We start from the raw sequence: 26,723 nt of genomic DNA, 5'->3' as shown, positions 1-26,723 counted from the left end.
CAATCCATTTATCTTAAGTGCAAAATTCAAATTAGCCCATAATGTATATGCGTTTATATGTATATTAAAAAAAGAAATCTCCCTCTCACCCCCTGGGGGGTGGTATGTTTGTGATAATGAAGCTTGGGCCCTCGATCCGAGTCCTGGGACTTTAATGGGTTCTGCCTTTCTAAGGTTCTGGGATCACGTTGAACTTGACTTTCCACATCTGCTCCAGTTGTTCCTTAAGTTCCTGTTATGTCATTACGGTCTTTGAAATAATTGGGCGGGGGTTCAAATCCCAGTCAGTGCTTGCATCCAGTAATGGTACCCAGGTTAGCCTCCCCCCATGCTACACATGCCACTACCCTCTGATACAGGGGTGTCAAACATAAGGCTCTGATCTAATCCACCAGACCTTATGTGCTCCTTCATATTTGACCACAGAGTTTGACCTTTTAACTGTTTTCTGTAAATTAATGGAAACTTTATATTTGAAACTACAATAACTTAAGATGGACCTTCAATTCACCTGGTTTTAGTTCCACTAGAGGGCGCTGTAACCTGAACACATGACAAAAGCTTCAGAAAGTAGGTCCAATTAAAAAAAAAAAAGAAAAAAAATACAAAAAAAGTGACACACTTAAACCCGTGGACATGTTGAGGACATCATTAGCTGATAAATGAAGTGACAGGAAGCGTTTTAGTTGGACATTCAAAAAGGTTCTTTTATTTTTTTTTCCTTATTTTTGCCCATTTCTTTGTGTTACACTCTGTTTAGCGAAGTCACGCCTAAATCCACAAACCATCGTAGTCACAACTGCAACTATTGCATAAATACAAAGCAACATACAGGTGATGCTCAAAAACGTGTATGACTTGAATGAAACACAAAGAGGTTACAGAGTGCGATGGCGAGAGGAAACAAGATGCAAACACTCACAGCAAAAAGAGAGAGAAAGGAACAACTTTTTTTTCTTTTTCTGTCAGCTTTGGTTTTACGTGGTGAAATCTGTCACTAATCAAATAAAAGTGGGTTCACATGATGACAACAAACGGGCTTTACAGAGGCAGCGATGTCACGTGTACCATGAGGGTGACCTCCACAACACAGGCTGTAAGGAAGGTGGGGGCAAACAGGAACTACAAGACAGCGATTAGACAAGCGTGACTCAGAGTGGGTGGGGGGTGGGGTTATGTCCACACTCACCTGCCCAGAAAAAATAAAAGCACCAGGTTTTAGGCATCCATATGAGGTACTAAAAACCATACGCAAGAAACCCAAGTAAACTTTTTCATTGATGGTTATGATTGGTTCTTTCCTCGCGGCAACAGTGTTTCTGTGCAATGTGTCTTCATCAAGATTGAATCATTAACAAAACCACAAAAAAAGAGAGAAAATAATATACAGAAAGCTCTTATTAGCTCAAATAAGTTTCCAAACAATAAATATGTAGAATAAATTCATAGAAGATAAAACACACACACACGACTTCAATCAGTCTGAAAAAGGTAAACCAAGAGATCCAACATGAACGTTAGTGCGCTAAAACTTAGTGAGTGTAGATTTGACTTGTGAAGGGAACATCTCCCTTTTCAAGAGCTTCATATGTGACCTCAATTCAAGCAATGATACTGTATTTATATAGAAATGTTTTAATAAATGTGCAGTGCTTAGTATTAAGGATTAAAGTCATTTGTGATTACAGAGTCTCTCATTTTTTTCATTAATCTTCTGGAGATAATAAGATTTATTGGCTTTGTCCATGCCTGTTTGAAAACAAAAAGCCAAACAAGCCAACTCTTATCTGGAAAAAACTTGGATGTGCGCTTCTTTTTTTCCCCAGTGCCCATATTGAATGGATATAAAGTATTTGAATCACTGCTGGTATATTTCCTTACACTCTTTTTTTTTTGTTTGTTTGTTTTTTACAACCACATGCATTTACATCTATGGATAAAGATATTTTTTTTCTTCCTTTACATTTAAAACTCAAATCAAAAATTTGCATTCGTAAATCTTTTTTCTCTCCGTTAGACTCAGGCTGGTCTGAGAAAAGTGTTTGTGTATATCCGAGCGCCTGTGTTTGCCAGAAGAGCAGTAGTGTCTTCTGTCAGGTGGAGGTCTGGTGGGGGCTCGTGGTTCCCTGCCCTCTCCTGAAGATTTTTCACAGTTTGTCCGTGTCAGGAAAGGGGGGGGGGGGGGGATACTACAACAACAACAACAACAACAAAAATCCCCAACTCAAAGAAAAACTAAAAGAGAGAGGATGGGGGAGGAGTCCTGCCCCCCAGCAGATAGCCTCCCTCCACTTCAGCTTCGTCACTCCTCGTCGTCGTCGTCTTCCTCCTCCTCGCCGTCGGACAGCGAGGCGCAGGGGCGGATCTGGCGGTAGCCGTCCAGCCACTTCTCCACCATCTGAGTGACGAGCGGGTGGTTGCGGCGGCGGGAGCTTTTCTGAAGCGCAACCAAAACGCCGCCCTCTGTCACGCAGCAGTCCAGCCACTCCCGCAGGAGCTTCTCCTGTTGCTCTTCATTACCCATCTGAAGGACAGGAGGGGACAGACATGACCATCAGAGGGAGCCCTGTCACCTCACTACAGCCCAAACACCGCTTACTCCTTCTGAACAGTAACTCAGAACAGAATAAGAGAAGCAAGGCTTACAAAGTGACACGGTCCAGACCACATCTACCTGCTGCTGAACTTCCTGAAACTGCTAGTCTGTAGTACAGGTTCTTCCCCCACGGCTTTTCTGTATGTAACACATTTGCATAACGCCTCTAGTGGAGAGTTTTAATACCCACAAACAAAGGCTACGTTCACACTGCAGGTCTTAATGCTCAATTCCGATTTTTTGATCAAATCTGATTTTTTTGTCTGCTCGTTCACACTACAAAAAAAATGCGACAGCAAACGCGCTCTAGTGTGAACGCTCAAAGCGGCCCGCATGCGCAAAAGAAGATGTCACACACAACGCACTCTGTTTAGACCCAGAGCAAACAATATTGTTTGACTGATGGCCCTTAATATAAAGACTTCGGACTTCACGTTTCCCAATTTTTGCTTTAAGTTATTTTGTTATTTACATAATAATGTAGATAACCTAATAATTATCCTTATCGCTGTTTTAGAGAGGAGCGGTGCTTCAAAGGATAGTTGCAGATTTCTGTCAGAATCTGCAGATTATGCAGTACAAATAAAATGTTAACGTTTCTCCAACGTTGTCTTCCCAGCAGTTTCACCGGATGGCCAAGAAGCTTTCGCAATGTCTTATCGGGCGCTGATAATTGGCGTCTGTCTTGTGTCAGTGACGTAAAAGACGGATTTAATGCGACATGACCGTTCACACAGCAGTCGCTTTCTGAAACATTGGATATGTATCGGATTCAGTACCACATACAAAAGTGACCCAGATCGGATTTGAAAATATCGGATTTGTACCGTTCACACTTTCATACCATGATCGGATATGGGTCGCATAGCGTCAAAAAAATCGGATTTGATGCGCTTTCGCCTGCAATGTGAACGTAGCCAAAGAATGGCAGCTCCAAGTCTGACATTGTTATTTACTGGCTAGATCTGCATTTGCTAACTCCTCAGATACTTTTTCCTTTCTGCACGTCTGACACCAGAGGAACTGCAGACTGAGTGAATTTCTTTATTATTGGCAGCACCGTCCCTGGAATAGTAATTAAATCCTTAATGTTAAACGCTGTGTGGCTATGCTGCTGTTAGTTTTGATCATTTAACCATTGCCCACAGCTACGTCAAAGCTGTATTTCAGAGGAACCACCGCCACCAGTCCAGTAAACAACACTGGAAGTGGGTCACTGTGTTTTCATACCACTTTTTATGCTGTAGAAAGAACTGAACTTAACTTCAGTGTTACTAATTAGCAAATCTCTGTGTGTTTGTTGCACACATATAGTTTATGGAAGCACCACACTAACCAGCTGATAACAACTCTCCACCCTTTGGTCTAACTGTGGCCATTTCTGGCTCCTCCAACTAACAGCGCTGGCCAAAACACTCACACTGAGGCTCCAAAATCTGGAGTCCAGAAATCATTGGGTAACATCATGATGGGTACATCCATCTTTTAAATACAGTCTAAGCAATTTATTTTGTAGTTTCTAAAAGCAGGTGAAAAGCTAAAAAGAAAAATGGAAAGCATACAGGCGACATCTGTCCTTACAGTCTTTTCCTGTACCTGTAAATGAGCATAATGCAGCCACTTAATAAAGTAGAAAAACACCACGTCTGTTGAGTGCCTTACTTCCTGCGCTGAGAGGAAGTGAATGTGAAGCAGCTTCCTCTCGCTGTCGACCAGAGGCAGGAACGTCACTGTCACGTCATCGTCCGTGTTGAGGTTGGCGCCTGCGCCGCGATTGTCAAAGCCATCGTTCTCCATGGCCACCAGCGCTGAGAAGTGGCCCCGCGTGTATCCCAGAGCGATGGGGCTCTTCCAGCAAAAGCTCTGCTCCCACAAAAGAGGCAGGTACACACCTGGAGGGACGTAAAAGACACAAATTCACTATACTATATCTTTTGGTACTGCATAAATATATACTGTACAAATATATAAAAAATAGACTACTACACTACTGCAGCAGAGTCTGAAACGCTGACAAAAAAGGATGCACATCTGTTTACTACTTTTGTGAGCAAACTTAAAATATTTAATTTGAATATTTTGAATTATTTTGGTGTTATGATTCAAGGAGAAGATGAATTATGACGTACTTCCTTTAAATAGAAAACAAAAAAGATCCAAACAACTACTAAGTACACCTCATGATTTAAAGGTTTGTAACAGCGATAACTTGACATAATATTTTCCCCTACGACTTTATCCATCTCTCACATCATTGTGGGGGAATTTTAGGTCACGTTCCTTTCAGATATCGTTTCATTTTATAGAAGTTTGTGGACATTCGTTCATGCACAACTCTCTAAAGATCCCACCCACAACATTGTAGTCAGTTGGAGATTGGCATGGTCTTTTACTAGTCCATTGCAACAGCTTGTGCATTTTCCAGTAGTTCATTTTGCTCAGTTAAGTTCCTAACCGAATTACATAAACTGGAAGTACCATAATAGGAGCTGTTTGACTTCTCCAAAGGCGTTTCAACACTTTCACTACCTCCTTTAGGATAGGATACACTGGGGCTGTCTTTTATGAAAGGATCATTGCGATGGACCATCTGACCATGTATTTTCCATTTCATATCATAATCTGTTTTGTATTTTCAGCAATAACCTGTTAAATGCACAGCTAGACTCTGAAGATCATGCTGCTGGAAGAAAATCTGCTTCTCATCCAGCCTTGCAAGCACTCTCTATGTCTGATCTCTAAATCCAGATTATGAACTAATTTATCAAAGTGTATTCTGTATAATTCCAGGGCATTAGTAAGGTCTGTTTTACTTTGAGTCAGCTGGGATAATTGATGGATGGAGAATATTTTGCTTCAGTCATAGAACTTCTAAACAAGCAGGAGGGAAGGATTTACAATCAATCACTACATAAAACATGATGCATTTAATTTCACACATTTACAAAGTGATTATTGTGATGCCACAATTACAGGGGAATAATCAGCCTTCTTTGGTGAGCGGTGCAGGTTAGTGTCTCAAAAACGAGCAGACCCAATGAGGAAGCTGAGGAAGAGCTTGATGCAAACCTACCAATCAAAATACAGCGCACGCTCAGGTTTTACACGTTCCCCTCTGAAAATGCCATTTAGGTCAACAAGAGGAGGCTGAAGGAGGATTAAAATGTGCATGAGGTCCTGAGGACTGAGACTCAGGTGGAGCTCGGGATTTATTCAAAGAAGAGCTGCATTGTTATGAACTAATCCACCATATAAAGCTGAGATCTGTACGTACACAAACACTATTTACAATTATTAATGAGCCGTCTGTCTGTTAATGAATACACTTTTATTTGTTCTAGAAATAGCAGAGAGAAGTCGTTCACTGTGTGCACACTGCTGAGGAAAAATAAACAGCTCAGTTAATTAATTTCTGCTTTGTTTCATGAAAATCCCAGTATTAAAGTAAGTTGGGCTCAGCTTTAAATGCTCAAGTGAAGAGTTTTAGGACAGAGCCAAAGTGTTGGCATTGTACTCACAGTTTTGAGCCATCGAACCAAAATTCCAATTAGGCACTCCTTCTGATAAAATCTCCCCCTCTCAGTCTAAATAAATAAACACTCCTAGAAGCAGCGATCACAACCAGAACAGGCTTTTTTTGGTGTTCGATTTAGGGGAATTTGCAGTAAAACTGCATGCCATGAACATTAGCAAATCATGCTCGAGTGACTGAGATATTTTCCTCTTCAAAGGGAAACTCCTGCAAACACATATGCCAGAAGGTCAGCTGCAAAAACAGCACTATCCACAACTGGCAGTCACAAAACTGACACTGTGCCTCTTTAGTAAATCCAGAAGCTTTTTAATGATGAAAGAAAGCTTTGCACTGCTGCTGACTGTTAGCAAGTCTGGCTCTAGATGTTGACTCGTCTTTAAAATCCAGATTTTTGTAATGAATTGATATTTTTCACAACAACACGGTAAGGATATGTTATAGTGACTTTAGATGCACGTTTTGCCATCTACCCTCTGCACATTGTAGTTTCAACACAGCAGACACACTGGTGTCACACTGTTGAGGTGATTAGTGTACGGTCATTCAGATTCTCAGCGCACCCCTTTGACAGCTGATATGAGGCATTTGTGTTTAAATGTGGTTGTGTGCATTATAGACAAACATCTCCACTTTGGTCTCAGCCGTTCAAATGACATTGTTCCAGATGTCTTGTGGTTTATTTAGCTCTAACACTGTGAACCCAAGCTCTGTTCTTTTTAGGAGAGAGGTGCATCATCTGACCACTTCTGGGAAGATTGTGGAATTTGTCTGAACACATACCTGAATGCTTCAGACCAGCAAACTGCTAGAACATGTGCTTTTATAGAGGTACTCTCACTCTCAAACTGTCTTTTTCACATACACGACTTTGTTTTACACAAGCTATTATAATCTAGAGTAGGTACTAACTAACCCTCACAAACAAATGTAGAAATAGTTATGAGAACACTGTGTGCTGACATGCATCAGGGTAAAAGAATAGCTCAGCAGAAATTAAAACACTCAAAGTTACCCTGGATTGAAAGCAATGCTTGAATAAATGTCTCACAACAGTCAATGCTGACTTGCAAATACCAGACTGATTATAAAACAAAACAATGCAGGATGACAACACAGAGTGTCTCATATTTCTTTAGTTCCATAACACACAAAGGCAGCTCTCGCATCTCATGAATACATCTGTAACCAACACCGCTATTGAGGAGCCTGTGTGTTGCTACTCTCCTAGTAACCGCTGTGGTTTTACTGGGTTCACTTGTTCACCACTTTAATTGAGGTACCCCACCCCTCTCTATAGGCGCCCATAAGCACCCCTTCCTCTGTGTGTGTGTGTGTGTATGTGTGTGTATACATTGGCTCCTGGCAACAGTAAATCACTGGTCCATCAGGCAGGCTTTACCACAAGCAGTTGGCCCTTACATAGCACTTTCATCATCCCCTGTACAGCATCACTCAGCAGGCAAATTGAATCCAGACTGTTTTTACTGCTAGTTGTAAAGGTGGCCCCCGCTCTCGGTGCTCTCAGGATTGTTTGACTGTTGATGATTTTCATATGTTCAGCTGTATCTGGATGTCTGCAACCACAATATGAATTCTCCGTGCTCCTGTGACTCATCCTGGCATTTTATGTTGTTTTTGTTATTTTGAGCAACATGGAGCAAAATTACCCATTAAATGAAAGACACTAGACTAATAACTGTTGTAAACAATAATTACTGACGGATCAGAGGGGCAGTTATGTCACCTATGAAAGTTATACACACACACACACACGTAGGCTGGAACTATTTCACAAAGGAAGTCTAGTTCTACGTCCGCTGGAATGATGCTGAGCACAACAGCAAACAATATTTGACCGAAACGTTATTTCTTGCTCACCTTGAAAACGGGTGTACCCGAGTGTTTCACCACGGAAACTTTTGTAGTACTTTACTCCATAGACGATGATAGGCCTACGAAGTATGTGTGCAAGAACGAAAATGTGGGTCTGTTCCAAGCTGGATCCTGGCTGCAAAAGAAAAAAAAACAAAAAAAACACACACACAAAGTCAGAAAAATACAAAACAATGCTCTAGGACTCAGGGAAGCGATAAAATGAGGGTTCTTGAATGCAGCCAGGATACTCTAAATGTGAAAACATGGAAAACACTAATTTAATGAGCTTTCACACCCAGATATAATAACAGCCCACCCAAATACTTAGTCAGTGAGGTCACAAAGAGCAGTGAGAAGCAGAGAAGTGCTGATGACAGACAGGATGCACTTTCAGAGGGCATTACAGGTTAAGTATACTGCACCAAGAGCAGTAAAACTTCTTGCATAATTCATGCATTATTAGCGTGTCACGTTTTAAGCACATCAAGCTCCTGTCCTCCATGTTTGTGTGTGAGTGTGTTTACTTCCATGTACATGTACCTGGCTGGCAAGGGACAGTATGAAAGCCCAGTCTTCCTGCCACTGTTCCTCTCGGAGGGAAAAGTGCAGACCAAAGCTTTGGGAATACCACGACTCCCACTCCTTCCAGCGGGTGTAAAACCTGCACAGACACACACAGATACACACGCACACAAACTGTTTAGCCTGTGACATTATTTGACCTCTGTGCAGCAAGGCGTGGGCTTGCAATTGACTACATTCCTCCACGTCTGTCGTGGTTTGGGCTGGATGGCATTACTCATTATATCTAAACAGCAATTATCTCACCAAAAAACCCACTGTTTCTCACAAATAGACGTGAGTCACGCTGGGCTTTGGAGTCAGACTCCGTGCCCCTCCACTCAAAAATGTGTTTTCTTTTTTTTTTTTCTTGTCTCTTTCGTGTACAGAACAATTTATGTGAGTTTGACACCAGAAGCCTGCATTCAATTTTCATCTGCCTGAACACTTGCACCTATGAGCATGTTTTGGAACATCGCAATCATTTTGGAGCCACTCGTGATTCAGGGTGCAACTTAAATAATTTCGTGTGGAAGTTTAAAGAAGAGAATGTTTTGGGGGTTTTTCCAATTAAACTAAGAAGATGCAGGAGTCATAACAGATCTTTGAGGACATAAAATAAAAAATAAAAAAGCCCTTGTTTCTTATTTCCAGATCAAAGTCTCTGATCTCTTTATAAGCTGCCAATCTAAACTTAGGATTCGTAGACCCCGGCCTCTAAACCACATGTTCCATAGACACGCTGAAGGAAAACAAAATGTAACTTGACACTTTTGAAAGTCAAGCTTTTGTTTTCCTTCAGTGGTGCACTTGAGCTCAGTCATTTCATGATCCACGAATGTTTCTGTGTAAAAAGGTCAGCTAAGCAAAAAAAAAGGAAACACTGGACGAGACAGGGATGTCTGTCGGCAATAAGTTAAGAGTAAACATATCCCTGTTTATTCAGACTATAGTACTTAAAAAAATGTAGCTTTTTTGCCTATTTAAGTTGTCTCCTAACTACTAGTCATTAAAAAGAGCAACATACAAGCTCCAATTTCTGTTAACACCTGTCTAAATTTTATGTTTGGTGCACTGTGTCATTCAATGTAACATAATTTGAATTGATTTAAAAGACAAGTGCAAATCAGCTCGAACTACACACTTAATCCCCGTGGCGTCGCCTTACCAGTGAGAACAGTCGTGCAGACTGTCATGGAGGGTTTTGCGGAGTACTGAGTCCTTGTCATAGATGCCCCACGTAGCCTGCAGCACAGAGTCAAGGAGGCAGTCCCCAGCTGTGCGGTTCCACAGGGCATAAAGTCGACTGTCTAACCTAGTCCCCAGCTCCAAGGACCAGTTGATGATGGGAGACTCCTCTTCAAGTTCTAAACAAGAGGGGAGACGGCAGGATATCTCTTCAAAAATTAAATAAAATAAAATTCAAGCAATAACGATAATAATAAGGAAACATGCTGTACAAGGAAGTGCAACAGTGTGGTTGTACAGTGGTCATGGTGTTTCAGTATTAGCTAATGCCTGCTCACATCTGTGAAAATAGTAGTGACATAACAATGTCTGCTTGTAAACCACAAAACCAAATGACTACTCAGGCTCAGGTTATGACAGGAAACCTAAAAAGAGATAAAGACAGAAATAAAGATACTGTATGGCCTAATACAATGTTTGACACACACTGAGACGGTGAACCACAGAGAAGGCTACACAAAAGAGAAGGGACCTTCAGGAAGAAAGGTGACGGCTTTTATAAGCGTTTATGTGTGACCTGAAAGGAAGTACAATCATTCAGCAATGATCAAAGAAATTCCTAAAACTCATTTAGGCTGATTAGGACAAAGGCAACTGGTACATATCCTGAAGTGAGAGCGCTTGGCAGATTGACAAACAGGAAGAAGAAAAAAAAACTGTTTGCAAGCAAGAAAATACCAGTTAGACAACATAGCCAGCCTTCTGCTGCCTCCCTGTTATAGTATACAGTTTGTGAGGGGACTCCCCTTGTGTGCCAAGCAGCCAGACCATCAGGGGATCTGGTTTCTCTCTCACATGCTAAAAACAAGTGCATGGATACTTGAGGACGGCATGTGATATGTGTTCATAAAGCAGAAAAGAGTAAATATTTCCACCTTTTTGTACGTCTCGGTCCAGCACCTCATCAAACAGTTTTTCCTGAACTGCTGGAGGCAAGTCCTCAATGTCTGAAACACAAAGAAGAGGAATAGGAGCAGGTCTTGGTTTGATTTACATTTTACCCTGATAGATGTGTGCATCTTTGTTTTAACTACCTGTAAAACTTTACTAAAATGACAGAAAAATTTCTCTGACTCATTTCAACTCAAGCCACCATGTTTTGTTCTCTTCACAACAGCCCGTGGCTTTCACTCTCTGCCCTGAGCTCTGCTCAGCACAGTAGCTTATTCTTTAGCTAAAATAAATGAATGCATTGACTTAGTGGAACTGAACAGAATGGGTTTCTATAGTGGCCAGAAGCCAAGGTCGGCATGTCCTGAACACTCTGCAAAACAAAAATCCTTAGCTTAGCTACCAGCTTCAGACTGAACCACTAGATCAGTTCCACACAGTACAATTCAACAGAAATAGCACTGAATGCCTGCAATTTTACCAAAACACACTGGCAAAACACTAAATATGGCTTTGCTATGAATGAAAGTCAAGCATGGCTGGTGCATAGTTGGCAGTACGTGGTATTTTCAGTTTGCTATTACAATACACAAACAATGTAGCCTCCATGTTGTGGCAGCTGGAAACAGACAACCGTGGCATTATGTCCCCGCAGCGATCGAGCAACAAGCAATCTTATACGCCAGAAGTAAACAAAACAAGCATTCTGATACACACTCGGAAAGCCAGACGGAATGGCTTGGCTGGGTTTATTCAGCTACAGACACTTTGAACGGCTTCTGGAATTTATGTTATGATATTTTGTAAACTGTTTTTTTTCTGGCTGCATTTACTCGTTTGTCTGCTAATGCAGTGCTGACCTGCAGGCAGGGTGAATGTCACTAGATCGGTGAGGAAATAGCAGGTGAAGTCTCCCTTGCGCTGGTGAAGAGAGGCGGCTACCTCACGACGGATCTGCTCTGTTAGCTCGGGACAAACCATGGCTGGAATACACTTGGCTGCCTGTTGGGATACCTGCAGAGAGGAGAGCATATAGAGAGAGAATTTAAATCTACATAAAGCGTACAGGATGCACAGAATAAGAAAAAAGCAAGAGCATTTCCTGCAACTACAAAGAACCATAAAACCACAAACTAATGCAAAACCAACTGAATGCATTGCTCCACCGAGGCCTAAGAAGAATAAAATTTAACAGTCACAGCTTCAGCGCCCTGAAAGTCACTTGACTTTGATAATATCTGATGGAGTTAAGATAAAGAGATCTGGAGAGATTATTCTGAACAAATCCTTTTTGTCTGATACGTTATGTCAATTTAGAGAGGCCAAGAACAAGAAAAGAAGTCAGTTCATTTTTATATTCTTACCTAGACTGAAAAACCAAAACCTTCTATGAAGAGAGAGATTATGAGCAAAGCGGTAAAATTATGACTGTGTGAAGCATCCGATTTATCTCTCCTTTTAAATAAACCTAGTAAATTTCTGGAGATGCCATTTAAACAAATTCTACCACATTCGCTGTCTGAATACTTGGGAAAGTCATTCATTTTGGGGTCTGTAGGCAGAAGACTTAGCTCACTGTGTTCTGAGCTAATTTTACTTTCACTAATCAAATCTAAATCACCTCCAGGACACAGCAAGTTCACGCAGGTGTCAGCTTTGGGGCGTTTCAGAGACATGATCCAGTGGTTACTCACTAACCCTGTTGGAAAAGAAACTGGGGCAGCGGCTGAGTGTGGGTGAAGAGGTGTGTGTACAGATAATCCGGGATCACAGTGCTGAAGGCAAGAGGGGTGCAATCAACATCAGCACATGCACAGTTCAAGCAGACACACATGAACTCAGCGAGCCTCACTGCACAGACACACCAGGATGCTGAACATATAATACCAATGCTATTAAATAATTACTGACAGAGGAACATATTATTATACAGTTTGTGGAACAGGAGTGTGCAGCTGAATTTAGTCCCTCTCTTTCCTAAAAACACTCTGGTCCTAGGACTTCTCCTGGCTGATCTCACTAAATGAGAGTAGGAGAAGAAGCTTGAAGCCAATTTTGGGGTCATGCAGATACTCATATTCAGAAATAAAACTACATTTACTAGGTTGAGTAGAAGAGCTCAACCAATAGTATTTTTCTTATTTAATATTTATTTAAAGTATCCATGTGTAGGTGTTATCTAATTAAAAGTTGTTGTTTTTTTAGATTGAGCCTAATTTTACTTTCCATCCATGCATTTTCTTAATCGCATCTCCAGCTAGGGGCATGGGGTGTATGAGTCTGTCCCAGCTGAGCCTGAGTGAGAGACTGGGTACACCCTGGACTAGGTCTGCACAATAAATCGAATGTCAATCACGATTGTGATTTTGGCTACCCACAAAACAAATGAACACAAACAGCCGACACTGAAAATGTGTGCTTCAACAATACAAAGAAAAACCAGATCAAGCGCTCCCTAAATTACAGTTCGATGACGTGCCTGCCTGTGCCAGTCGTAGTGGTTTTCCCTGTATTATGCAGCATGAAGTTTCCTGGATGTAGCCTGGACAAGTAACACTACATTAAAATGTAGGGCTGCTCGATTATGGCAAAAATGATAATCACGATTATTTTCACTGAAATTGAGATCACGATTATTTGACGATATTTATTTAACCCTTTAAGATCTACCATAGAACCAAGTCCGCCAGAGCTTATATTATTTTTTTTTTACATGCTGTAGTGCCATTTGTGGGAGCATTTCAAGTTGCTATACATCAATACAACTGTTATAGCCTATATTTTAATAATGTGTATGTATTAAGTCCATAGTAACTACATTAATTGCAAAAAAGTGCAATAAACTACAAAAAAATTGAAAATCGTTTTTGTTTTGTTTACATATATTTCTACTTGGAGAAATTTAAGAGGTTTATCCCTCAAAACTTTAAATACAAAAAAGTTCCAAAAAATAGTTTCCCACCACAGGAAATTTATTTTGAGTGTCTTCATAGTTTTATTTTTGGAGATACAGCAATTTTTATATACACTGCAGGAAAAACAAAAAAAACAATCCTATGATGCAAATTTGCAAAGAATGTGCATGTGCATCAAAATAAACTATTTCCAGCAGTGCAATTCGAGTTCTAAGGCCTACAAGTAAAAAACTACATTTTCCGCGAAAATGACGTCACTTGCGATAGTTCCCGTTGATGTCTTTTTCAATGTGGGAAGTGTTATGAACAGCTGATCGGATCGGCAAAGCGTGTTTCTGGAATATTATGTTTTTGTTCCTGCAAGCGCTTTTTATGCAATTTTTGCAAAGCTATATGTGGAAGGAAACCGTGACCTAGGACAAGCTGATGGCATAAGATGTAAGTACAACTCCTCTGGTTTCATATGGAGAAAAATTTATTGTGCTAGCTTAGCGGTTCAGGTTCTACAGGGATTTAAAAATAGTTACACAAAACGAGCATGCTGCTCTGACCGGCTTTAAAGGGTTAACAATAACAATGTATTGAATAATGACTTTAAAAAATAATATAAAATAGTGTGCAAATACTGATAACAGTGCAAATGTTTGCAATATAAGAAATAAATGAAAAATGTAAACTTTGCAGTGTTGCTCTGTGGTGCAGCTACGACACCATAGCAAAGTTTACACACTGTGTCTACTTGATCCACGTCTGACTCCGCGAACCCATAATGTTTCCACACCACTGAAGGTTTTTTTTTTTTACCTCTCTTTTCAACCAACGGCAGTCACTCTCCTCTCCAAATAACTTCTGCTTAGCTTTCCGAGCTTCCTTCGGGTCCTCTTAAGTATTCGAAATGCAGAGCAGTGCGCTTGATTTGCCACACGGAGCAGCGCGAGAGTAAAGCATGAGGGAGGGGCTAATAATCGGCTCAGTCATTTTTAATGATCGTTGAAAGCCCAGATCGTAATCGTGATTAAAATTCGATTAATTGAGCAGCCCTATTAAAATGACAAAACTACAAAACAAAAATTAAGTGTCTGGCACAGCAGAAGGTGAAGAACCTGTTCCCAGAAGTGGATCATCATTGGTTGGTTGAAAATATTTCAGATTTAGGGCGAGTGGTATTAACCAAGAATGAACCATATTCAAAGAGTCCTGTAGAGCTGCGTCTGCACGACAAACCAACACAACTAACCCATTCAACCACCTGAAAACACACCACTAACTACAGTGTAATCAATACACGAAGGCCAAGAAAAATAATTAAATGGTTGCTAGTATGAATTGTCCATCATCAAGCAGCAAAACAATGCAACGGAAATAAAGGAGCAGTGTAGGGGAGTGTCATTTATAAATAAAACATTTTGTCGCTAAAATCAATAAATAATTCAGTAGATAACGGTGATCTTATTATTGATCCAAACAATTGTGATAACCATTTTGGCCATAATTGTGCAACCCTACCCTGAACATGTCACCAGTACATGTAAGCAGCGCTAACACAGACACAGACAACCATTCACACTCTCACATTCACAACTGCAGCTAATTGTAAAATCGCCAGTGAGTCTAACAGGTATATTTGTGGACTGTGAGAGGAAAGCAGAGCACTTCGAGGACACTTGTACAGACAAAAGAGACCACCATGGTTGTGTGTTGGTTATATGCAAAGCTTTGCAGACTATCATTTACAGTTGAGTACATCCTACAAAGAACACAGAAGTTATAATATACAAAGTATGCCTTTGTAGTGAAGTGAAACGGAGCGTTAAAAACAATTAAAATGCCAACTTAAGCCAACTATGCTCCTGCCGTTTTGAAGGACTTCAGGCAAGATCCCCAAATCCTTTACTCTGTGCAGCTGAAGCCCTATGAAAACAGACACAAACTGGGCACCACAATTTCTGCTACAAGGACTTAAAAGCTAAACATGAAGATCCCAGCCGACAAAGCGTCTTGTAATTAATCATCCACAGTATGACCTATATAGTCACGTATTTAATATGGTCTAGTGCTTTGATAATCTACAAACATAATTCAGAAAGTTGATACCTTAGGGTAGGTGATTTCTGAAAGCGAACCAAGTCTGCACTGACCTCTGTGAGCAACACTGCCAGCATGTCCTGTCTCTGGAAGCGGATGGCTAGGTGAACCAGCGTGAAGCCATCATCGAATGCTGAGGGCCGGTTTAATAGGCGCACCTCGTCGGACGTTAGCTGTCTTGCGATGTCACCTCCCGATGTCTTGTAGGCTTCCACAGCTGCCAGGTCACCTTCTACAACACCTTTCAGACAAAGAGGGGGAAGGAGAAAGCTCCCATCAATAAACAATGTTACCAAGTGATCACTGTGGACACAGTTTTGAAGAGAAGACCTTTTTTTTTTTTCCTGCTTTGCCCCACATTAGCACAAATTTTGTGCATTTAACTGGCAATCATTTTCATGAAGACATTTAAAATATAAAAATGAAAAGGCTCTGCTGAGAAAAATAAATCCTTTAACAGTCCACTTTTGGCTGTGGAAAAAATAGGAAATGAGCAGACGTGCTGACCAATGCAGTCGAATCACACCAAGTCTTAACACAGCAGAGACATAAAAAGACAACCTTGCGCAGAGGTCAGTTTACACTACACTAAAATCTATGAAATATTGGAGATCTGAATGTGCTTTATCTCTGTGGCAGCTGTGACAGCTTTGAGACTTTGCTGACTTTGAAGTCAAGGGGAAAAGACATCAGGGGGCAGAGTGTGATCATCAGTGTGATGTTTTTTTCACCTCCTTAATCTTCATGTTTATGTTGTAGCATAAGCGTTGATGGATATGTTTGAGCAGCTGTTGGTGTGTCTGTTCTTTTCTGGTGCAAAGTGTAAATGAAACAACCAACTTCCAGAGAACAAACTCAAATAGTTACCAGCTAATGAGACACTACTGCAGGAAGAGTCATTCTGTGAAAAAAAAAAAAAAAAAAAAAAAAAAAAAAAAAAACCAGCAGATTTTTTTAATATATTAACTTTTGCATATGCAATGAAGCACTGCAAAATTGTATGTTTACTTGCAAATTGAGTTATAGTATAATTTTAATTTTTGTCCATGAACTCACACACGTGATTTGCGGACATGAACTGTTAATAGTCAGCTTTATGTTTTAATATAAGTTGACGGAGACTTTTATGAACACGTTCTGCTCAGAATGAAATAAATAAATTGACATATTTGGTTTTCACATCCTTTGTTAGGGAACGTTAATGAAGTTTAAGTTAAACTAAAGAAAAAGCTCAAATTAAAGGAGAAGCGATCCATCTCGATGTGGCGAGGAGAGAACTTAGAGGTGAGTGATTGAAGTGGCTACCAATGAGAGCGAAGGATACTAACTGACAAATCACAGGGCTGTAAATATGGTAAAGGGTTACCTAGGCAACCGGAGCTAGGCTCACCTGTTAGCAGCCAACCATCAGCAACAAACCAATGTGTGATGAGCTTCTTGCCCGAATACCTCTTAGATTGTGAAGAACATTTATATAGAAGCTTTATTTTAGAAAATAAAAAAAAAACTAACTCAAACATTATTGTGTAAATAAAAAAATAGCTATAATAAAAAAAAAATTAAAAAAAAATCAGGTACAGGAAATGTGCTCAGCTTTAGTCTTTGTTATTTTGATTTTTGCAATATTGAATTTTATTATTGCACTCTTCTGAACTTCGTAAATCTTACAATTTGCCAAATTATTATCAGCATTATAATCATCAAACTAATCCTGACATTGCAATTAATATAAAAACATAATTAAAACACTTATACAATAAATGCTACATTTAAATAAGAAAAACCAATACTGAAACGGAACTGAAAACAAAAAGTTAACCCTACAAAAAAACAAAGAAAGTACTGGTATCCCTCAGCCTCCTAGTAGATGCGCCTATGGTATCAATTTCAAAATTCTACGTGGTCTCGTTCTCGAGTTATCGCATTCACAAACTTGGGTGTCCACGCCACCTGTACGCTTGCCCTGCAGGGTGATGACAATACCCCATCAACCTTTTGCAGCTGAGGGGTAAAAACTGATAGAAAATACAAAGCTATAATAACTCTTGTGCAAGCCTCTAGTTCTGTGATCAACCACAGTGAGACAAAATAACCTATTAGTAGTTTAAGCAGAGTAAAACATTGAGCTAAATGTGTTTTTATGAGTAATGAAAACAAAATCAAAGTGTAAATTTCTTTCAAATATGACAGCAGCCACAGAAATATCCTCTTCCCATTTCTAGCGTATACAGTAAATTCTCATGTGGTAGTCTCTCGTACATTTGATAGCTTAAAACACTGTTGCGCTTTTGTTCTCGCGTCAAAGGACCACACACAATGCTCAGCTGCATAATCTGCATGTGAGTGAGAGCGAGAGAGACATGGAGTGGGTAGAAGGACTTGCTGTGCCATGTGGAGCTGGCTAGCGCGGTGAGGGATGAGGAGAGAAACTACACAATAGCAGCGCAGCGTGATAGAAGGATCACAAAACCACTTTCCAAAAAACACTCCATTAGCGTGGGTGTGCCTGTAGCCCTGCAGTCAGTACTGTACTCACAGATCCTTTGGTGAACACAAAAGGCTCCAATATGCAAACAGACATACACTTAAAGACAGACTAATTAGACAGAATGGATCAGGCTAAGTGATTCTTGTCTTGTCTATTTCTCCTACAAAGGACGCACATTTCAATAATGGTGATAGCGGGCGCCTCCATCATAGCAGAATCAACAGATGGATGTAGGTGATTCAAAGTCTATTTGTGATTGGTACAGTTTCCTGTTTAAACAGCCGCTTCAGAGAGAAAAACAGAAGAAGTAAATATTCTGTCAGCATACCTTCCTGTTCAAGGACACCTGGATTGGACATATTAGACATCTTTATTTAACAGGAGCACTGCTGAAAAAAGTACGTAAAAGTAGAAGAAAAACACAAATTAATAAAGCGCAACTGAATTTACAAACACATTTTATAGTAATAAATTCTTCTGTACTGTGTGGGTTGGCTAAGTGGCATTTCTTAGTGTATTGTTTTGTTACTGTTGGTGTAATAGTAACATGTTGGCTTTTCCCTGCAATCACATATCAAAATGATGGCCCTGAATGAGGTTTGTAGTAGTCTGACATTATATTGAGCATCCTGCTGGTATTGACACACCAGTCTGCTTTTTGTCTGAAAGGCTAGCAAGACAATCCCTTAGTATGTCACACCTAACCAAAACAATGAAGTTGGCATTGTTTTAGCATTTTATAATATAACAATATGATTTATAAACATTGTGATATGCTGCATCGTAACAAATGTTAGCATTTCCTTCGGGATTAATAAAGTATTCTGATTCTGATAATTCAACACTACTGTGGAAAAACAGGCATTAAGAAACAGTTTCATTGCATACACTTCTGTTGTTTTTCATATATTTAATGCCAGCTTGGAGTAAATATTACATAAGAGAATACCATAATATTATTAATATTCATGGTCTTAAGGGAACTAAAAACAATCCATCATTACAACTGCATCTAGATAGAGACATTACAGATGGACCCTTACTGTGGAAAATCTGTCCATATACTGTAGATAGATATTGTCCATATCTGACAATGAGACTTCGGTAAAGACTGAATTAAATTAATGTTCTGATTGAACTATATCATAAACTATATAAGTATATATATAGCAACAATGTATAAATGTGTGGAAATATTGCTGCATTATTACTTTTATCCTTCAACCGGGAAAGGAGGACATGATTTTGTTTGATGTTTGCACATTCCTTGTGTTCACATTGGCTTCCGTTGACTATGCACCTGTTTCCTTTCACATTCCTAAAGTAGGAGGATCCAAGTCTTTATGCTGTATGAGCACTCCCCTTTTTTACTAAAATAAAGAAATTTGAAATGTGTAAATGTAAATAAAACAGAATGTGATGGTTTGTAAAATCATTTGGATCCTATTTAACTGATAATTAAAAAAAAAAAAAACAAAAACAATATATCAAATGGTAAATCTGAGGAACAGTATTCTGAAAAATGTATGGTTATTTTGAATTTGATGCCAGCAACACAAGAAAATAAGTTCAGGTCAAAGAGGAGAGAGAGTAAGCAAAAGTTTAAATGTCAGCATGTTATGGCGGTGCATCTACGCACACTGCATGAGTATTTTGCACAACCGTAAATGTGCCGGTAATTCAAAATTACACCAGACTACACCTTTCTCAGGAAAGGCCTTGCTTATTTTAGGAAGATGATGCCAAACCACATCCTGCCCATATTAGTGTGGTTCTCTAGTAAAACCTCTGGGTATTTAATGACATAATACTAAGCATTTTGTTTATTTACCAACACAAATGCTACACGTGTTCAGTTTAAGGATCATGGGTCATGCACACTGTAGGAGTGACGGTAAGTTCTACAGCCACAGGCATTTTCTATTTTTGACTTATTTTACATGGATCGTGCTAATTTTAGTGCATCAGGCTCCTCAGTAAACAACTTTAGGTATTGGGAAACCGTGACCACAGTTTCAAAACTATAGGAGTGAAATTTTAACTTCTTTGCCCCCAGCACTTCATCACAGGTTTGATTTTGTGAGAGGCTGTTTGTCACATCCACTATTCTACCATAACATTAAAACTACTGACAGTGACAATCTGAAGTGAATAACATTAACAATCTATTTAAAATACAATGTGCAGGTGTGGCTTGAGGACCATGGCAAACTTCACAGCACTGACTTGAACTCATCACCCTTATGTGACTGAGCATCAGCAAGCAGAGTCAGCAGAACCATCCCAATTCACAGAGGACATCACTGTAATCACATTACATTTTTCTGTAATAATATAATGCATTTATGTACCAATTTCAATAATTACATTAGTCCCTAATCAACAATTATGCTGTTACTTGTATTATATAAACTATTCAAACTGGCTTCTGTAGGAAAACGGTCTACAGACTTTGAAGAGCTCAGATTACTTTCATTTTTAATGCATGAAAGGACAAGAATGTTACTGTAAAGTGGCAGAAACAACTATCCACTACTGCTAATACAACTTTGTGTCTCTTTGTAAGCATCAGCAAAGACGGCATGGTCATATGAAGCTAGCAGTGAAGAACCCTGGATCCAGAGTGCATGCTGACCCCAGCCTATTAGCCAAAGCTTGAACAAATAATAAAAGCTATGATGAGCAGACGGGCTTGTACCCATACCTGGTGCGACAGTAGACTCTCCGTGGCCACAGCACATCTGTGAAGTGCTCTTTGGGCTGTTTTTCATAAAACACTAAAAGAAAGATCCTCTTTAGGACTGGGATTTGTGTCAATGTGTGGGACTGTACATTCGAATTATATGACAATAAATCTCAGGTCATGTTGTACAGTACTGCAGAACATATCGAGTAATGTAATAAATTACCTTTCTGCAGGGAGTAATTAAGTAAGAAAAGGTTTTAGGTTTTTCAAAACATTATAAGTAATTACTCCAGTGTTGCTCAGGACACACCCTATTATGCACTTCACCCAAAGGATGTGCTGTGAGCATTCTGGTACCAGATGCCAAAAGACACCCCAAGGAGGTGTCCATGTTCAAAACAGAGTTACTTTGACAGCACCAGGGATTCCTACATATTATTATGCAGGTGATTTTATTGTTTTCATGCTGATCGGTGTATGTCTATGAACTTCAGCTCACAAAAATTTTTGGCAGCACAACAGATGTTGTTTGTCAAAACATGCAGCCTTAAAAACATGTGATTTCTATTACTCTTGCATGACGTGTTATTTCATATTTCACGCTTTAGTCTGGCTTCATGCAGGATCAGAACCCGTGACCAGGCCTGATGTAGAACCACATAACCACCGTGACGTCTCCCATTTGTTAGTGAAGACCTGTTATGTCTCAAGTCTCAAGCTGGGCGTTTTCACCATTGCCATCTTTTTTTCAAATGTTTTCTAATTAAAGCTGACAAGCAAGGAGTGGTTCTGACAGTGAGGACACTGTAGAGTAATGGGCTAACAATTTAAGATTAACAAATCATTAACCAATAGGGATAACCCTGGATGATCCTCATTTCTGTGTCTAATAACTACCATAATTTACAAACTGAGCTTCATGTTTTATTCAAAATTTCTTCAATCTAGTGACTTAACCAAAAAGTCATCAAGAAAATGCTCGAGATCACAAAGTGGGCTGAGGGCAGTTTTCCAGTAGACTTCTATACAAGTGAACTTTTTTGGCAACAAATAGAAGTGGCCCTGCTGGGTATGAAAAGCTTCTCAGGTTTAAGGCGCATCGGCACATCTGCAGAGGCTTCACGTTTCAGACCCAGAAGCTGCAGCCGTCTTTATAGCATGTATCTGTAGAACTCATGCTGAACATAGCCCAAGGTTATCCAAAGCAGGTTTGATGTGTCAATGCTGACTGAAGTGACAAAGGTTGTATTAATTTGTAAAGCTTTGTAAAGCATCATTTTATACTTAAAAGTATACCAGATACTTTTAAAATGGAGGATTATTGACACTTTTTGTTATTTACTTTCTCTTATTAACAGTAGTGCAGCATTTGAGCACCTTAACGACAAAACAAACAATATGTGTCTGTGGTTCCACATGAGCAGCAGTTCTAAGACACAGAATAATGTCTGTGCTGATAAACACAGATATTATTCCTCAGATCAGAACAGATGGCATGAGGCAGATATTGATATAAAACTTTCCGAAGTATGTCTAGTGAACCTGCCAAATAGGGAGTGAATTTAAAGAGATGTCTTTGATTTCTTTTCCTTTAACAGAAGAGGAATGAATTAGGAGACATTTCCAATCAGATAAGGAATGTTAACACTTGAATAAGCCTAAACAAAATCATGCCTACTTGCAAGAGAAATTTTTGACCAGATGAGACTTTGTCCCACGGGAACAAGCGACACAGACATGAGGGAATTCAACATCTGACATGCAGCAAGAGACCCAGAGCAGAGCCAGAAACAAACTATCTGCAGTGATATTGCTCTTACAGGTTTTGAGGAATGTAGCAGGAAAAAAGGCACAATTTTTAATCACTAAAAGGACTTCATTGCGATACCAAATGCAGGCATGACTGTCAAATTTGTGCATATATAACACAGTATATATAACACAGAATAATCAACTGTCAGAGGGACAGATAAGGAAAACAGACGGGAGGTTGAGTGGGCATACAGAACAAACGCTACTCATCCATGAAAAAGGCAAGAGAAAGAGTAAGACAGTGGTGTGAGAGAGGGAAAAAAAGAAAAAACTAGTTGTTCCTACAATGCGCATCCTTCCTCCCACTCTGCATTCGCCAGTGTACAGTGTGGGTGGCAGGACACTTGCTGTCTTTATAGTGAATTTTTTACTAGCTGAATACAGAGGACTTCCAAGCATACATAGTGTGTCTGCAATGTTAAGATTACATTCAAGATAATCTAGATACAGTTCTATAAACTGCTTAGTAAATAGTTGCCTTGCAGGTTGTTAAGCAACATACTGTGAATCATTCACACAAATTTGGGAAAAATGTCATTTCACGGTGTTAGCTTGCCTTATATTATTCACTTGACTCACTGCCCATCTCATAACATAAGCAAAATACAAGTCAAACATACTTCAGTGAAGTCATCCATCCTTAAAAACTCACCAACACAAGCATTGAGGAACAGCCAATCACTCCGTCTCATCCTGTTCTTAATCTGCTTGAGTTTTTTGAAATCCACCTCAAGATCTTCTTTGCTCCCAATCCCAGCGCCTGATGCCAGTTCAATCCTCTGAAAGTCCATGTTCACCTCTGACTCCCGCTTTAACGTTGGCGGTGACCTCCTCTGGCTGCTGCTACAACTCCCTACACCACCCACCACACCTCCTACTCCTTGACTAACCATGTGGCCAACAACAGCCCTCCTGTTGTCCCTGTCCTGGTCAAGTTTTGAGGATGATTGTTGACTCTCAGGTTCCGATGCCAGTTCGATGGGCTCAGCCAGCAGACTATTGGGTGTGGGGTGATCGCACACAACACACTTGAGAGCCTTGGCCCAATTTTCATAAGTGCAGGCAGTGCAGGTCCAGTGCTGTGTATGAGTGTTGAGCCTGTTACGGTCATTATATTCCTCACAAGTGTCTGTAGTGGTGGTTGGGGGAGAGGGGCGACATCCAGAGCCTGAGGTCTGGGGTGTTTCTGTGGGGCTGCGTGGCTGCTGGGTATGATGTCCTTGATGGGCTGCATGCTGCCCATGCTGTTGTTGGTGTTGTTGTTGTTGAGCCTGCTGCCTCTGGCACAGGCACTGAGTACACCGGATAGCTCGAGGCCAGTTCAGATAGGTGCACATGTGGCACGACCACTTACTACTAGGCTCAGGTACGTCAGCAATGCGAATGCGGGGTCGGGCGCTGGAGTCTGGACAAATAAGTAAGCTAGATCCCCCCTGAGATGGACTGTTGCTGAGGTCTGCAGGGCCCCACTGATGCACACTGGCATCCAGGGCAGGGCTGCACTTGAAGGGCTCCTCAGTAATGATGGCACCCCCGCTGGGCCTCTGAGCGCGGCACATGGTGCACTTGATGGCTGACGGCCAGTTCTCGTATGTGCAGTATTCACAGGCCCACTTGGCAACCAGCTCGGTCATCGTCGCACCGCCGCTAAGGGAGGCTTCCTGCCGTTCAGAGGGACTCAGCTTGGCAGATCCACTCTCAAGGAGATCACACAGCAAGCAGCACACTAAGGTTTAAAGGGGGGAAAAAACCCAAACAGATATGTTAAATAAATAATAAAAAAGACAAACCACAGTATCTTATTAATCAAAGGCAAACACTTCAAGAAGGTAAAGGGATTAAAAATTAGCTTGTTTCTCGGTTTAAATGAGCAAAATACACTGCCAAATGTCCCAAACAAAGCCTACTTATTTACAGCCACCTGTGTATTCAAATTATTGACTGGCAAACAAAATTTTAATAAACAGATATGCCCACTCTTGATCTGGTATTAATTTGTAGTAATAACCAAACTATTGTTTAGAGACCCACAAAAACAAAGTGCAAGGGCAAAACTGCAGCCTAGAGTGCAACACTGACTATAAACACATACAGTTAAGTTATATACACCAGGCACATGCGCCCTACAACAACCAGGCAAGGTAATAAGAGACAAGGACAGATGAAACCTGACGCCCAGCAGGGAGGCGCGTGACTGGTTAAGAGACTTATGCACAGAAAGAAAATTCGCCGTAAAGCTAATTAAGACCTTAAATGATCCAACTGTATGTGTCCCACGCTGTATTCTGAACCATGAACACCAAAATAAAAGATAAGGCTGGCTCCGACAGGGCAGGTCTGTAGTCCCGTTACTGTTTACGCCACGCCTCCCAAGTTTACCAACACACAGTGAGAAATTCAACATTTTTTTTGTGAGCTGCATGTTCTGAAAACAACTGTGTCAAGTAGCTTTGGTACTCACAAGCAACTAGCAAAACTGTCAAGACACTCCGCTATAATATACTTGAATTTATTTAAATAAGCATTTGACTAGTGTGATTTACAGCCAGTAGTGGTAAACTAACAAATGACACTGTACGGCTGTGTCGTGTCTTAACGAAACCAGCTAGCTGTCACTTACCTTCCATAACAACCGCTCGGTTGCCATCCAGGATTTATGGCCAAGCTAGCTGGCTGCGGCTCGCTAACGTTACGGGATTATGTTTTGCTCGTAACCGTCTGAGAGGCCCTTATCAACTCTACGAGAAGGTGTCTTAACGCTGTAACCCTCACCTTTTGCTTTGCTGTGTTTACACTCCTCGGTCCCCCCTCCCCACGCCCGGTGCAGCCAAAACCAATGGAGTTTCTCCCCCCACCCCACCCCCGGTCGGAGAAACCAACTCCACTCCGAACTCAGGCTCCTCTCACTTGGACGAAACTAGCCGCATATTTACTTCTTTTGGGGGCGCCGTTTACTTGGCAGTTGACAGTCCACACATACCGCGTAGCAAGAACCCTCCCTCCCCCCTCCCCAGGTCCCGTCCCTCGGCCTGTCTCTTCTGAGTTTTTAAATCATTTTCCCGTTTTCCACAAACACCAAGCGGACGGACTTTAATGGCGGCACAGGGAAGGGAAGCAACCGAGGCAGGGCTTAAAAATACACTACGAGGGAGAGCAGAGAGCTCTGGGCCGTGTTACAGTCAGAGGCAGGATCAGGATTTACCACCCGAATCTGCTGAGCAAGCCGATTGGTTGACACATGTGTATCCCTTGACACGGACCAATCACATTCTACGTCTCTCATTCCAATTGTTAAAAGGCTCAGTCAAAGCAAAACAGACTCGAATATCACAGAAATAACGAAAAGAGCCATTAGAGCGCCCGTTCTTTTAGTCGCTAGGCTTAGTTAGTCAGAGTAAAATGTGTTTGTTTTATAATTTATGCATCGCAATATGTTGCATCTCTGGCAATCAACCACGTGGTATTCCCCCCTAAAAAGGGACGAAAGGATGATGTCATCGTAAAAAAATACTGCAGCAAGCAGTCTGCAGTAATGCATGACAGCTTGATCAACAGTTCCCAGCGTGAAACTAGTGACGATATTGGTGAGAAGCTCCTATCATCAAAGCAGATTTTTATATTCCACAATAATTAATGATTCCCCAATTCATTTTTCACATGCAAAAATAATAATAAAATTAAAATCTATGACTAGCTTTTTTTTTTTCTTCCCAGGAAATCCCAAACTCTTCTAAGCACAAAGTTTTCTTTACATTATAAAGACAATGCATCCAAATAAAATGCACGTATGAGGATTTACACCCACTTACATGTTAATGTCTTTGAAAAATGGAAACTTTAAAGCATTCAATGAAGACTGTTCATCGCAATAACAAAACAAAGAGGCATTATATCACATATGCATGTCTCATTTATTACCCTCCCAGTTCAAGAACCTTATTCTCTGTGCTCATCTAAGCAAGTCCTTGGTCAGCTATTGTCAAGTACACAAATCCAGATAAAAGCCAAGAAGATCTAATCTGCGCTCTGGA

General features: G+C 40.5%; 1 protein-coding gene across 3 annotated transcripts; it reads right to left on the bottom strand.

The window, feature by feature from the left end:
• Positions 1–691: 691 nt before the first annotated feature.
• Positions 692–25,554, bottom strand: zranb1b (zinc finger, RAN-binding domain containing 1b). 3 transcript variants are annotated; one of them, XM_085369766.1, is made up of 10 exons: positions 25,465–25,554; positions 23,345–24,418; positions 15,760–15,947; positions 11,567–11,720; positions 10,691–10,762; positions 9,736–9,934; positions 8,547–8,667; positions 8,010–8,139; positions 4,259–4,488; positions 692–2,524 (listed from the first exon to the last, which is right to left on the bottom strand). In XM_085369766.1, the coding sequence occupies exons 2-10, from the start codon at positions 24,324–24,326 to the stop codon at positions 2,303–2,305; spliced, it is 2,298 nt and encodes a 765-aa protein (XP_085225892.1). In that variant the 5' UTR covers positions 24,327–24,418; positions 25,465–25,554; the 3' UTR covers positions 692–2,302. The 3 variants fall into 3 exon arrangements, with proteins under 3 accessions (XP_085225892.1, XP_085225890.1, XP_085225891.1); XM_085369764.1 differs by lacking the exon at positions 25,465–25,554 and adding an exon at positions 25,313–25,454; XM_085369765.1 differs by lacking the exon at positions 25,465–25,554 and adding an exon at positions 24,941–24,998.
• Between the last annotated feature and the right edge of the window lie 1,169 nt (positions 25,555–26,723).

Source organism: Diplotaxodon limnothrissa, linkage group LG13 (genome assembly GCF_057381915.1).
Source record: "Diplotaxodon limnothrissa isolate DT_005_m linkage group LG13, D_limnothrissa_male_GT1.1, whole genome shotgun sequence".
NCBI lineage: Eukaryota > Metazoa > Chordata > Actinopteri > Cichliformes > Cichlidae > Diplotaxodon > Diplotaxodon limnothrissa.
Note: the sequence above shows the minus strand (reverse complement) of the source record. Positions and strands in the feature narration are given on the sequence as shown.